Source organism: Convolutriloba macropyga, chromosome 7, assembly GCF_964194025.1.
Source record: "Convolutriloba macropyga chromosome 7, txConMacr16.3, whole genome shotgun sequence".
In the NCBI taxonomy this organism is placed as follows: domain Eukaryota; kingdom Metazoa; phylum Xenacoelomorpha; order Acoela; family Convolutidae; genus Convolutriloba; species Convolutriloba macropyga.
The window spans coordinates 2,349,549-2,363,601 of record NC_134474.1 but is presented as its reverse complement, the minus strand read 5'-3'; the positions used below and the strand labels follow the sequence as shown (position 1 = coordinate 2,363,601).

The following is a 14,053-nucleotide window of genomic DNA, read 5'->3' as shown; positions in this document are numbered from 1 at the left end:
TAATGGTCGTTTTGATTTTTAAAAATATTTGATATTTAAACTAAAAACGGCTGATTGAACTTTGCCTCCATTTTCTCTTAATTTGGTCTAATTGTAGCTTAGTGTCAGCAATCAAAGAGTGCTTCCTCTTTCTACTGAATTCAAAATCAGTCTTTATTACGGTTTCACACCTTAATTTGTGGTTTTCTGGCTTTGATACTGCTAGATTTGACTTTTTTAAAAAAAATTTTATGTATTTCCCCATATTTCATGTTTTTCTAGTTTTGTCACATTATCATGTTTTTGGCAGATCCTATATTGCATTGTTGGCGTTTAAAATATGGCTTAATTGATAAAATTGAAATCCTTAAAGATATAGATTGTGGTTCTTTACGGCTTCGACAATACTTTCTCGAATAATATAATTGATTTTTTAAATTTTCTCTTCAACTATCGTTTTTACTTTGTATTATCAGTGGTATGAAATTTCCTGTGCAATGACCTGGTTTGATTGGCAATTTTTGGAAGAGAAGATGTGCCGATGTTATGATTTAGAAGATAGATGATGGCTTTCATGACTTTGAAAACAATTAACTTTACGGCTTCGAATGCATGGTTAGGTTCACGTAAACCTCCTGAAGAATGTATTTGGATCTTTCAATGTTGAGACTTTGTAATCAGAATGCAAAAAAGAATAAAGTTTGAAGGGAAAACACAAGAATTCAGTTAAAGTTTAATAAAACACTTCCTCAAAGCCATAAAAACCATTTGGTTCTCTGAAAAAAAACTAAATCTACATTCGGACACACGTTTACGCATATGTCATTCACGCTGTCATTAATGGGGCCGTGCATAAAAAATGTTGTCAGTAATTAACATTAGAAAAACAAGCTAAACTATTTGAAAAAAGCAAAACCAAAAAATATTAAAAGTTTCTGATTGTAAGAATCCATGACAATGTCAAACCTATCCCTGATTTTGCCGCTTCCAACAAGCCGCCCAAGTGTTCCAAGCGTTTGCAAATTAGAGCAATTGTTGAGTGAAGTTCTTCAAATAAAACAAACAACGATGCAGTTTGAGTAATTATTGAGCTAAATCTTTTTTATTAACGCAAAATTTTTATTCCAGAAGACTTTCATATTTCAACTAGTGCTCTTTTGGAGATTAGGGAGTCTGTGCTAAAATTTCTAGGTCACTACGTCTAGCAAACTTTAACAGTGGGTCTCAAAAAAGCCTATTTTGTGCAAGTTTTGGTGAAAGAATTTCGAATTTTGAAAATTTAATCAAAAACTTTAGCCAAAAAACTTCAATCAAACAATTCAGCTACCCTCTGTTTTCTCTAACGGTAATAATAGCACTCTACCTTTAGAGATTTTAAATTATTTTTAATTGTATTAGCGAAGTTGTTCAAAGTTTCAGCAAAAATTACGGAAAACGTGAATGAAATTAGTCGAAAAATCACAAATCTTTAAACCTCGATAGCTCCCTGTAAGAAAAGAAATTCGAAAAAAATCTATTTAATTCCATATTCTAGGATGTAAGTGCCTTTTAATGATGCCACTCACAACTCTCTACGACGAATTAATCGATCGGTCAAAATCGTCTAAACAAAAAACCAGTTGAGTATATAGTTCCTCCATCCCCACTAAAGTGGGGGTCGGAACAATTAGGCAATATAAAGAATATTTTTGTGACAAAGTTCCGTATTTTTCTGCCACCTAAGGAAGAACAAACAATAGGAGGAAAAAGTCCATTACGAGGAGCGACGAAAAATGACTCTCCATCTGTTTAATAGCACATTAAATGACATGAAACATAACCGATTTGATAGATTCAACTTTTTTGCCTATATTCTGATACCACATTATTTATAAGTATTCAAAATTGTATTGGAAAGATTAACGTTTGCGAAATAGCTAGCAACTACTATCTTTCACAGTTTTCCTCGAATGAAGATGAATAAAAGATTTATTGATACACTAAAAGATAAAGTAATGAACAGAAATTGATACACCTAAACAAAGTCAAGACATTAAAACCAAAACTTTCAAATAGCCAAATGTAATGCAAAATTTTCCAGAAGATGAAATACAATTAGGAAAGCATAGATTCCTGCAGCTGTTTTTTGAAGAAAAAAATCATAACGCAAACAAGTTTTTAGTGCTCTAATCAGCTGAAACATAGAGAATTGCAGAGTCAGCGACAAAACTTCCAACATTCGGTCACATTAGTACAGGAACTTTCAAAAAATTAATTGTAGTTCTGATTTACAAGGTATTTGGTGGTTGTAGTTCTGATGAGTTAAATGAATGATAATACAAAGAGTAGGAAAACAAAAACACAACTGACATAACCGAACAATTTGTTTGAAAAGTTTAGTCAATTTTGAGGTCAAACTTCAATCAGAGTCTAAAAAAGGTCGGGAGAAAATTTTTTGTCTCCTCTGAAACAGTTTTAGTTTCAATACAAATTGCGCAAAAGACCTCAAATCTTATAACCTATTAATGCAACATTGAACCAAACTTATCAAGATCCTTTAAAATTGCCAAAAAATCCAATAGAGCTTATTAGAGATTTGCTTTTTTGTAAGAATTGGGTATATTTAGATAGAACAAAACAAAAATGTCTTTTTGAGTTTTTCGTCTCTTTCTTAGCGCTTCAACTAAAAACAGATTATTCACCAACTTTTGTATTGCTGTCACCAAATTTTTGTTCATCTTTATTTTGTACTAAATCACGTTTGAATCATGCAGTTATTTTTTCAGCAGAATATTGCAAATATAGCATAATCAAGAATTATTACAACTGGGAGTGCTATATTTGCACGAAACGCTTGCAGACAATCACGATAGGAAGCTGAAAACAACAACAAGGGCACCGAATATGACAGTCATGGACAAAATGCCTTGAGGGGAGGAACTAGTGGCCTTTTCTGTCGTTCTAGATTGAGCAGTTGATGTTATCGGCTGTGTAGTTGTAGTGGTTGGTGCAGTTGTCGTGGTCGACGGTATTGCCGATGTTGTTGTTGCTGTTGTTGTTGTTGTTGTTGGTGATGTTGTTGTTGTTGTTGTTGTCGTCGAAGGTGTAGTTGCTGTTGATGTCGAAGGTGTAGTTGTTGTTGTCGAAGGGGTAGTTGTTGTTGTTGTTGTCGAAGGGGTAGTTGTTGTTGTTGTCGAAGGGGTAGTTGTTGTTGTTGTCGAAGGGGTAGTTGTTGTTGTTGTCGAAGGGGTAGTTGTTGTTGTTGTCGAAGGGGTAGTTGTTGTTGTTGTTGATGTTGATGTTGTAGTTGTTGTTGTAGTGGTAGTGGGCGGGGTAGTGGTATTGAAAAGAGCTGAATCTGGATCATTTTGATCAATCACAAAGTACCACACACCATTTCCTAGTCCATATGGTGCATTTGTTACGTTTGAAGTGAGTACATTGAGCAGTTCTGGTGTGCCAGAGCCAGGAAGCTCAAATGGGGCTGAAAAATTTCAAAACTTAGCTGAGTTGACTTGGAATATTTATTTCCTCAGGATTTTTATCCTAATGTGAAAAAGCTATTTAATTATTAATTGATATAGCTATACTACACTTCCTATAAGGCTTTAATAATGGTCACTGTCAATTTTTTTTTATAGAAATAATGTTTCAAAAATTGAGCGCTTTATGTATTTTACAAAAATAGCAAAGATGATTCGTTTTTGAAAGTAAAGATTGTCATCAGTAAGAGTACTGAAAACTGGAAAAATTGAAAATTTTATTATTTTGTGGAATAATCTGGGCACAGAACCTTTTTGGTCTAATTCATGGCCCTGAAAATCTAATTTGTCGATTCAAATTTCAGACCCCTTTTTCTTTAAAAATTTTGAATACTTCTCTATCGAAACCAAAATAAATGTCTGAGAATCGAAGCAGTAATCTAGGAAGATCTGTTCTCTTCAAATCTGAAAAACTAACCAAAATTCTTTCCATTGACACCTGCTCTGGGCATTTGGCCAGATGATCCGGTGTTTTCGAAGAAGAAATCAATGTTTTCGTAGATAAAGAGAACCAAAAGCCTGGACTGATTTGAGTTTTTGTAATTATTGTCCAGAACCATTCGAAGTCGAAACTCAAACAGATTAGATATGACAGTGATGGTTTTCACCCATAAAATGCTCAAATACCAGTCGACACTAAAGTCTGGATCTTGGGGTGCGTCGGCGAAAAATAGCCCAATAGCAGTATCGTAATACAGATGGCCCGGGTACCTTTCGAAGTGGAATAAATTTACAAAACTGATTGCATTGACGTCGTAGAGTAAGGGAGCGAAAAAAGCACCCGACAAATCCTCCTTCAGCAATTCATCGGGCTCTGTTAAGCTTTCACGCTGTCCGAATTTGATGTACCCGTTCTTGCATATCTGGACTCTGGGGTATGTAAGTCCCTCTACTGCGACTGGTTGTTGCAGATATACCTCCATACCCTGGAAGAAATATTTTTGTGACTTGACTTGCCAAATCAACGAACAAGTTGAAAGTTATTCAGGTCAGCTGGTGCCATTTTTTAAAAACAATTTTGGCCACTTTGCGAGGCTATTTTTGATTGATAACTTCTAGCTAATATGTATAAACTAAGCGATTTACTTTATAAATCTGAGTAAGAATTGCAAGTTTTGCAGATTCAGCTAGAGTCATTCTTTTAAAGAACGTAGGGGAATTTTAATGCGGAACAGTAATACATTTAGTTTATTTCATTTACTCATATACTCTGACCTACACTGCCCATTTAGTTGTTTGCTGTTAATAACGTAATGGGAATTCAATGTGTTGTTTTTGTTGTGTATACGCCTACCATATAGGTATATATTGTGTGCATGATCTTTATACTCCTCTGTCACCATTGTAGCCATGTACACAATGCTATTAGGATGGACTTCATATGTTTAGTTTTTGCCTGTTCAAAGAAATCATAAAAAATGCCACAAACATAAATAAACGACCATATCCGAAGTATCCCTGAGTTTTTGCCATTATTTATTGGGGAGCACAGACAACGAATTCCATCTCTTTGTGCCCAGGGTGCTTTCATGGTGGAGTTTTTTCATACGAATTCACAGTGTTTGGAGGAGGAACTAAAAGCTCAACCTGTATTTTTTATTCATCAGTTTTGGTTAATTGAGGTAAAAAAATAACCCGTCAATTCCTTAAATGTTATATAAAATACATCATGCGGGTACAGTATTTAAAAAATAATAATCAACAAAAAAAATTTTTTGAATTGATCAAAACAATAATTAAATAGATAGGAACAGCAGACATCATTAACTAAAATTAAATTCACGCAAAATCAGTTGACCGAATTGAAATTAGTCTGGGTATTTCTCGAAATTTCTTTAAATAATGAGCTTTGTATCTTTTTGGCAGTAGCAGAAGGTGTTTACAATTGTTCATTCGCCGTAGAAATTTGAATATGATAACTTCCAATCAATATTTCTGATTCTTATCGAGAGTTATCCCGTTTCTTTTTTCTGAATTTCATCGTAGTTTATGACAAACCTTTTTGAAAACAAACACACTTTGTTATTAGGAATTTTTGAAGTTGTTAACAACCGCACCAATAAAAAGGGAGGATTATATTAGTCCAATTTTTGTTTCCCAATCGACATGTTGTCTGTTATTTATCGTGGGTGTAAAATATTCACAAAGTTTTCAACATAATAACGCCAAGAATTAGTCATATTGAAATCGTGTTTTTGTTGGCGCTCTTACTATTAAGGACCGTGATAAATGGTAGTTTCAATTTGTATCATTACTTCAATTTTTTTTCAAATGAACGGAGAAAATTTGAAAGATACTTTTGGCTGGATTATAGAGATAATAACTTGAGGCCAATTGAGGTTGGTTCGCTTTTTCTTCTGATGAATTTGTGCTAACGCTATATAAGTTATACGTGTGTTCCGATAGTGTGTTGATAATGACACATAAGGTTGATCGATTATCATTGTTTCAATTCATCGATGGTCAGCAAAATATTTTGATGGCGTTTTTGTTTTCTTATTTTTTGTTGCTTTATGTATTTTATTGTAAACTAAGGTTACTATAAAAGTTTCATTCAAAGCTTAACAGGGCATGCGAAGTGAAATTTTTATAACACCATACTTGTTTTTATAATGTTGACGGCAATAAATTGGAAAATTTTGGTTCTGCTTGTCTTTTTGCTTTTTGTTTTCTTTGCTAAAAATTGATATTGACGAGACCTAAAATTTTATTGCCTTCTTACCTGGAGTTTCTTGATTTATAGTTCATGAATCTATATTGTGAGTTCTGCTTCTATATGTATGTTTTCTTATCTTCCTATCAAGGATTACCCTTGAATATAGGCATAATTACGCTTTCTCACAAAGGAAACTATATAAATAGAAATAATTGAAGTTTTTCTGGTACATTCCTCATGTAAATTTTGCGACTTAAGTTTTTTGACCTCGTTGTTATGACTTTTTTCTACTTTCGCTTAATTTTTGTCCTTATTTGTTTTGTTATTACAAAGTCTCGTTAACAAGAGAACCAGTGGGAAAACTAAGGAACCATTAGTAAGCCTTTCTTGTTATTGAGGTTAACAGTTTTATCTTTTAAACACTATAATATGTTTGTCCTAGAAATTTTTTTGTTTGTGATTTATGCTTCTTTTTCATCGTTTTTTTGTCCTGACTGCCTATTAGAAAATCGCGACTTCTGAATTTTATACTTTCTTTTTGTTTGTTTTCTCGTCACTTTTTTTCTATAATATTATACCTCATTAGATCTGTAATGTTTTCTAGTGGCTTAGTTGTTCCGTTCTGTAATTGACTTTACAGGCTTAGCCAAATAGCTTCTGAAAACTTTTAGTGTTTTTTTTTCAATTATGCCTTCCACGTTTTAGTTTTTAATCCTTTGGTTGTTTGCGGTTTGGATGCTAAAGGAAATTAGAAAAAATAGTTTGCTATTTTCATTCTTTGAAAACTTTGAAATGGTTGCCTGTTTTAAACAGTCGTGACCGATTCCATTCTGTGGTTGGTGTTTTGCGCTACTAAAACTCATAAAGCTCTCCACTTTTGCGAATGCTCCGTTTTTGGTCTTCTTCTTTCATTTTTTTGCCAGTATTTTCCTATAATTATCATTTATAGCGATAATCAGTTAGAATTTGTTCTATGTATTTTGATTAGCACAGATTAAATTCTCTTCATTGTTATCTGGATGAAAATTGAACTTTTCTTTAGAGAGAATGTGTATGTTGCCCTTTCCGTTTACTTTCACCTACTGGGATTCCGGCCGACCGACTTGTAAAAATTCTAAGCACAATTTATAATTTTTTTTGAGAAGGAAAAATTTAATTGACTATAAAAGGTTTAGCCAATCTCCATTGTCAGAATTTTTCCCTTTCTATGAGCTGAAAACCAGACTTATGTTCGCCCCACTTTTGTATAGATCTGTCCTGGTTTGAGAAATACATCAAAAATAATTTGTTCGGGTTGGAAACATTACTTGCAAACGCAATTTACTGATTCTCTTTGTAAAATCGAACTTTGAGAATCTTCTAATTTTTCGGTGATATTTTCCTCTTTTCCCAAAAACGAGCGCATCCCTTCATATGACAACCTATTAAATAATCAAATCTTAGACTCATAGTTTGGAAGTGAAAAAAAGTTTTCAATTAAATTTGTTTATATTTGCTTTATTTGTAATTATATAAATGAAAGCTAGGATGATTTGCAGCTACTTCATATTAATTTGCTTCAAGTAAATCTATTTTTTCATTTCCAAAGAGTAAGTTTCCAAAAAATATTTTTCCTTTTTTTCTCTAAAACGATCGCACCCCTTCATATGACAACCTATTAAATAATCAAATCTTAGATTCATTGTTTGGAAATGAAAAAAAAAGTTAAGTATGTTTATATTTGTTTTATTATTTGTAATAATATAAATGAAATCTAGGATGATTTGCAGGTACTTTATTTTAATTTGCTTCAAGTAAATTTATTTTTTATTATTTCTAAAGAGTAAGATTCCAAAAATAGTTTTAATACTTCAATTGTTCTAATCTTTTGATTCTTTAATACTTAAAGAGGTTTAATACTAAAGAAACGTAAACTTAATTTGCTTCATGTAAATTACTTTTTTTGTTTCCAGTGAGTTTTTTTCCAACAAAAAGTTTTATTACTTTAATAGTTTTATACTTTTAATACTTTATTACTTATATAGGTTCAATTCTAAAACACTTCATTTTAATTTGCTTCAAGCAATTTTTTTTTATTTGTTCCAAAGAGTAGTTTCCAAAAAACAGTTTCCAAAAAACAAAAGAAAGCAGAGTCCATAAAATAATAAGACCTGTTAAGACATTTATTTCCTGGCCCAAGTCCAGATCTCGAATTCCATCATTGAGCGCTGAGTTTGCCCGCTAATCTATTAGGGGTTAGTTCAATGACATTGGTAAAATGGCAGACAATTGCTGTCTCAAATTTCGACAAGGCAAGATTTGTTGAATTATATGCTGATTATGGTTTCTTGCTGCTGTTCCAGCCCACTTATTTCTGCAGTGATGATTGTTCCGACCCCACTTGTGGGGGAAGGAACTATATACTCAAATGGGTTTTTTATTCAATTTTGGCCGATCGATATATTCATCGTAGAGAAATGTGAGTGGTATCATTAAAAAGCTCGTCCAGCCTAGCATTTGAAATTAAAATGATTTTTTTTGAGTTTCGTATTTTTTGAGGAGGTATTGAGGATTGAATTTTTGTGTGTACACGTCATATTTGGTAAGATTTCGTTAACTTTTAGTGTAATTTTTCTTCAAATTATGATCTTTCTTTGAAATTTTTTCATTCAAAATTACATTTCACGCCCGTACATTATTCCTATTACACAAAGGTGACAAAGAGACTAGTTCTGGTCTCATAGGGAAGTTTACTATAAAATAAATTCAAATTCTATTTGAGAGCTGTTTTTATTTTAGAAAATTTCATATTTTTTAGGTCACCTAGAGTCTGGTCACTTTTCATATCGATGTTTGGTTAATGATAAACCTGATTTACTGTAAAATGACGCCTAATGAACAAAAGACACGTTTTCAAGGAATCGCCCATTTTTTAATGGCTTCGACTCTGAGCTTTTGTAATTTTTAATGAAATTTTGATTTTCTTTTTGCGATTTTACTGAATTTTTGGAGCCCAATGGCATAGGATCATTGTGGGGGAAGGAACTATATACTCAAATGGGTTTTTTATTCAATTTTGGCCGATCGATATATTCATCGTAGAGAAATGTGAGTGGTATCATTAAAAAGCTCGTCCAGCCTAGCATTTGAAATTAAAATGATTTTTTTTGAGTTTCGTATTTTTTGAGGAGGTATTGAGGATTGAATTTTTGTGTGTACACGTCATATTTGGTAAGATTTCGTTAACTTTTAGTGTAATTTTTCTTCAAATTATGATCTTTCTTTGAAATTTTTTCATTCAAAATTACATTTCACGCCCGTACATTATTCCTATTACACAAAGGTGACAAAGAGACTAGTTCTGGTCTCATAGGGAAGTTTACTATAAAATAAATTCAAATTCTATTTGAGAGCTGTTTTTATTTTAGAAAATTTCATATTTTTTAGGTCACCTAGAGTCTGGTCACTTTTCATATCGATGTTTGGTTAATGATAAACCTGATTTACTGTAAAATGACGCCTAATGAACAAAAGACACGTTTTCAAGGAATCGCCCATTTTTTAATGGCTTCGACTCTGAGCTTTTGCAATTTTTAATGAAATTTTGATTTTCTTTTTGCGATTTTACTGAATTTTTGGAGCCCAATGGCATAGGATCATTGCCTAAAAGTGCGATGGGTTTCGTAATGAGCAGTAGTGAAGCTATTCAGTGCTTTGATTGGACAGCTATTGACTGTTAAGACTTTATATATGATTTTTTGAAAATTATTTTTTTAAACATTAATCGATAATAAATTTATTTTTGTAAACTGTAAGTCGGCCTCAGTACTGACATTATCCCCAACATTTCTACTGCAACCAAAACTAATCTGTTTAGCGGTTTTGTCTTCTAACTATTTGTTTTGTGACTTCGAAGCCACAAGATTTCAAATGCAATTTTAAATTTTTTTAAAACTCCCATTGGTTTAGGGAAGACGTTCGATGGTTTCTGCCTCTATTTGTTGTTGTTTTCATAGTCATAAAACTTATTGTGATATCTTATTGATTACCCATGCATGACAAACATCTTTGTTCTTCTATCAAGCCAAGACTGAGCGTATTTTTTGAGTTCTGTTGAAAGCTATTGAACTTATTGTCTGTTAAGTCTTTAAAAATAACTTTTCAAAAAGTTTTTTGAACACTAACCAATTTTAAACTTTTTTCATGATTTGTAAGAAATTCTCAGTAAAGACCACAAACCCTTCCTTTCTTTCTACAGCAATCTAATTTTTTTTGGTAACCGTTTTTTTGTCTAACTCTTGGTTTTATGGCTTCGATGCCACAAGATTTCACAAAATTCTAAAGTTCTGGATATTTTTGTTTTTTATTGGTTCCCGTTGAAATCTTATCACAAACTCCCAATTTTAATGGCTCCCATTGGTTTTCAGAAAAAGTTGAATGAAGCATAGATAAAATCTTCAGATAAAAAGATATGGTTTAAAGGGCTGCGACACTCTCTTCTTGCATTTTTCTAATGAATTATTGGTTTATGTATTTGTTTTGTTCCACAGTCATCAGACTTATTTTGATATTCTTTTGAGTACTCATACATGACACACATCTTTTTTTCCATTGACTCATGACTGAGCGTATTGTTGAACTCTGTTGAAAGCTATTGAATGTAATGGCTGCTAAGACTTCAAAAATGATTTTTCGTAACTTTTTTTTTAACATTAACCAATCGTAAACTTGTCACGTAAACTGTTCGAACGCCGCAGTAATTACCGGAGCTCTTTTTTATTCCTACTTCAACAAAAATAATCTGAATTGCGGCTTTGTCCTCTAGATATTGGTTTGATAAAATCGATGCGCGAGTTTTCATAATTTTTTTGGACATTTGGAAAATGTTTGGATTTGCTTGTGGTTCTTCAGAAATCTCATCACATTATCCTATTAGTGTTAATTCCTATTGGCTGAGAAATGATGTTAAATGGACCATAGATGAAGTTTCCAAAGAAAAGCTTATGGTTTAAATGGCTTCGACACTTTCTTCTCGCACTTTTCTACTGAGTTTTTGGTTTTTTGACTGTAATGGTTTTTGTTTTCTTAGTCAATGAGTTAATGTAACGTATTACCGTATCGATGATTTGTCAATGACAAACCTTTTTGTCGTTCCATCGAGGCATAACTCATATGCTCCCATCGAGCGCTTTTCTTGCCTTTCGCCGAAAGCAATTGAGTTTAATGGCGTTGATACTAACTGTTTTCTCAGAAATTTCGTGATTTTAATGTATTTGTTCATATTTATTGGTATCTTGAAATTATATTGAAAAAAAAGAATCTCACGTTGATAAAAAAGTAATGGATGTTAGAAAATCTATTACCGAAAAGTTATTTTTTAATGGCTTCGACACTTTCCTGCCTCAATTTTTTTTGAAATAGCGGTTTTTGACTATTTTTTCATCTTTAGGTGGGCGTCAAATGCTGACCAGTCTCAAAAGCTTGTAATCGAGTATTGAAGGATTGATGTTACCCGAAGCAGTCATTTTTTAGCGAATAGCCTCAAAGTTTATGATATTATACACTTTCAATGATTTTGTAATTTTTTCAGGTTTTGTTGTTTTTTTTTCGTCAACTTGTAGCTTATTCTAATCGGCGAGAGGTCTAATTCAATTTTGTGTATTCAAAAATATTATTTTTCCAGTGATACCATGCCGTAACTGATGTTTTGTTTGTGGACAATATGCGTTTAAATAAAACTTTTAGTGGTATACTTTTGTTTCTTTTTCTCTTCTTTCAGCACAATCGCCTAATAACAGATCCCAATTATTTTCAAATGTGGCCCAAATTCCTTTATTTATTCTTTCAATATAATTTTATTTGCATTACTTTGAATGAAACTGGAAGGAAGAATACATTGTTTTCACATAATAGCTAATGATTTTAATGGCTTCAATAATTTGTGTTTTCTCAAATTGTTTAATTTTTTTGAGTTTTTCTGCTTCTCTAGTCCGTTCCTATGGCTTAATCTAACGAACAACAGGTCCTTTTTGTTTCATAATGAATGTTTAGTTATTTTTTTTTATTAAGCATTATTTTGTTAAAAGCTAATGATTTTTAAGACTTTAGAAGTTATTTGATTTAAAAAGTTGATTGATTTTTCAATTTCGCCTTTTTATTTCCTTTTGTCGACTTCGTTACCTAGTCTCATTAAGGAAAATTGCCATCTGCTGCATAGTATGGACAAAGTAAATTTGTGCAGCTAAGGTTTTATACGACTGCATTTGCATTTGGCTTTGTTACTAGGTGCGTTCAAATTTAGGTATTCATTTTCTTCGTGAAATTTGTGTCATTGCTTCATCCGTTGTTTGTTTTTTTTTCGTAGTTTTTTTTGAAAAATTTCGTCAGCGCTGTAATGAGGCATGGAGTTACGTAATTCAATAAGTAGTTAGGTTTTTGAACGTCTTTTTAAACTCGTTTATTTTTATTATTTCTTCATTTGGTTGACAATTATGAAAAAAGTGTAGTGAGCTCGGGCCGGAACATGATGTGCGAAAGCACATTTATGAGCATCCTTGTTTTGAAAAAGTTACTAAAATTAAGATCGGCTACCTTTCATTCTCATGGTGAAAAGGAAAAAGTGGTTTTGAGTTTGACTCCCTCTTTATCGAACACAGAAAAATCAAATTTCTTTTGATTCTGTGGAGGCGATTCCTTTGGTATCCTTCTGGTACAAACATGACCAAAGTTCCGTATAAAAAGTCTTCTGATAAATAGGAAATCTAAGGAGCCGTCAAAAAGCATCTCTTGTGATTGAAGTTTATTATATTTTTTTTATTACTATGAAATATATTCGTCGTTTTTTTGTTTTGTGGTTTTTGCCACATTTTCATTTTTTTCTTTCTTAACTGCATATGCAAAAATCACGACTTCTGATTTCTATAAATTTTTTTTATATTGCCTCGTGACTCTATAAAATAAGCTCGTTAGATCTGTAATGCTTTTATAGTTTAGTTTTTTCGTTTTTGTAGTTGACTCTACTGCTAAACAAAACAGCTTTTGAAAATTTTGACAAATTTCAAACCACGATGCTTTTATTTATCGTTTTGTTGTTATTCTATGACTTTGTAGCTAAAATATAAGTAACGACTCCTATTTTCAGTCATTGATAACTTTGAAGTGGTTACATGTTTTCAACTGTGGATACCTGTTCTTATTTGAGGTTCCTTTTTTTTCTAAGTAAATTGGGCTACTAAGTTTCAAACGTTTTTCGAAATTTGCAAATGGTTCGATTTTGGTCTTTTTTATTTAATCACCTGTTTCTCCCCAAATTTATCATTTATTGTGATACTTTGTTCTCTGCATTGTTTTTTTCTGATATAATTCACTTCAATTTTATGTGGATTAACATTGAGTTTTTAGCCCGATTTTTTGTTACTTCCCCTTTACTTTCACCTAGTGGGATTCCGGCCAACCGGCTGGTAAAACACAAACTGTAAAATTTTTTGGAGGAAAAACTTAATAGACTGGAAAAGGTTTAACCGAGCGACATTGCGAGAAATTTTCTTTTTCTATAAGCAAATAATCAGACTCATGTTCGCTTCATTGGTATATAGATCTGTCCTGGTTTGAGAAATACATCAAATATAATTTATTTGGGTCGGAAAAAATACTTGCAAACGCAATTTAGTGATTCTCATTGTAAGCCTAAAATATGAGAATCGTCTAATTTTTCGGTGATATTTTTCTTGTTTTTTTCCCAAAAACGAGCGCATCCCTTCAAATGGCAACCTATTGAACAATCAAAGCTTAGATTTAAAGTTCGGAATTTTGATGGTAGAAAAAGGAAAAAGTGGTATTTGAGTTTGCTCCTCTTTATCAATCACAGAAAAATCAAATTTCTCTCAAAATTGTGGAGGCGATTCCTCTGCCCGTACCT

The 14,053-nt window shown here is 32.3% G+C and overlaps 1 protein-coding gene across 1 annotated transcript in view; it reads right to left on the bottom strand.

Moving 5' to 3' along the window:
* Positions 1 to 2,652: 2,652 nt before the first annotated feature.
* LOC142342040 (uncharacterized) overlaps positions 2,653 to 14,053 on the bottom strand; it is a 16,599-nt gene continuing 5,198 nt past the window's right edge. Inside the window, exons 2-3 of the mRNA XM_075393210.1 lie at positions 3,919 to 4,426; positions 2,653 to 3,442 (exon numbers count right to left, since the gene is read on the bottom strand). Coding sequence (XP_075249325.1) covers positions 2,823 to 3,442; positions 3,919 to 4,426 — 1,128 coding nt within the window. The 3' untranslated portion in view covers positions 2,653 to 2,822. The remainder of the gene's footprint in view (positions 3,443 to 3,918; positions 4,427 to 14,053) is intronic.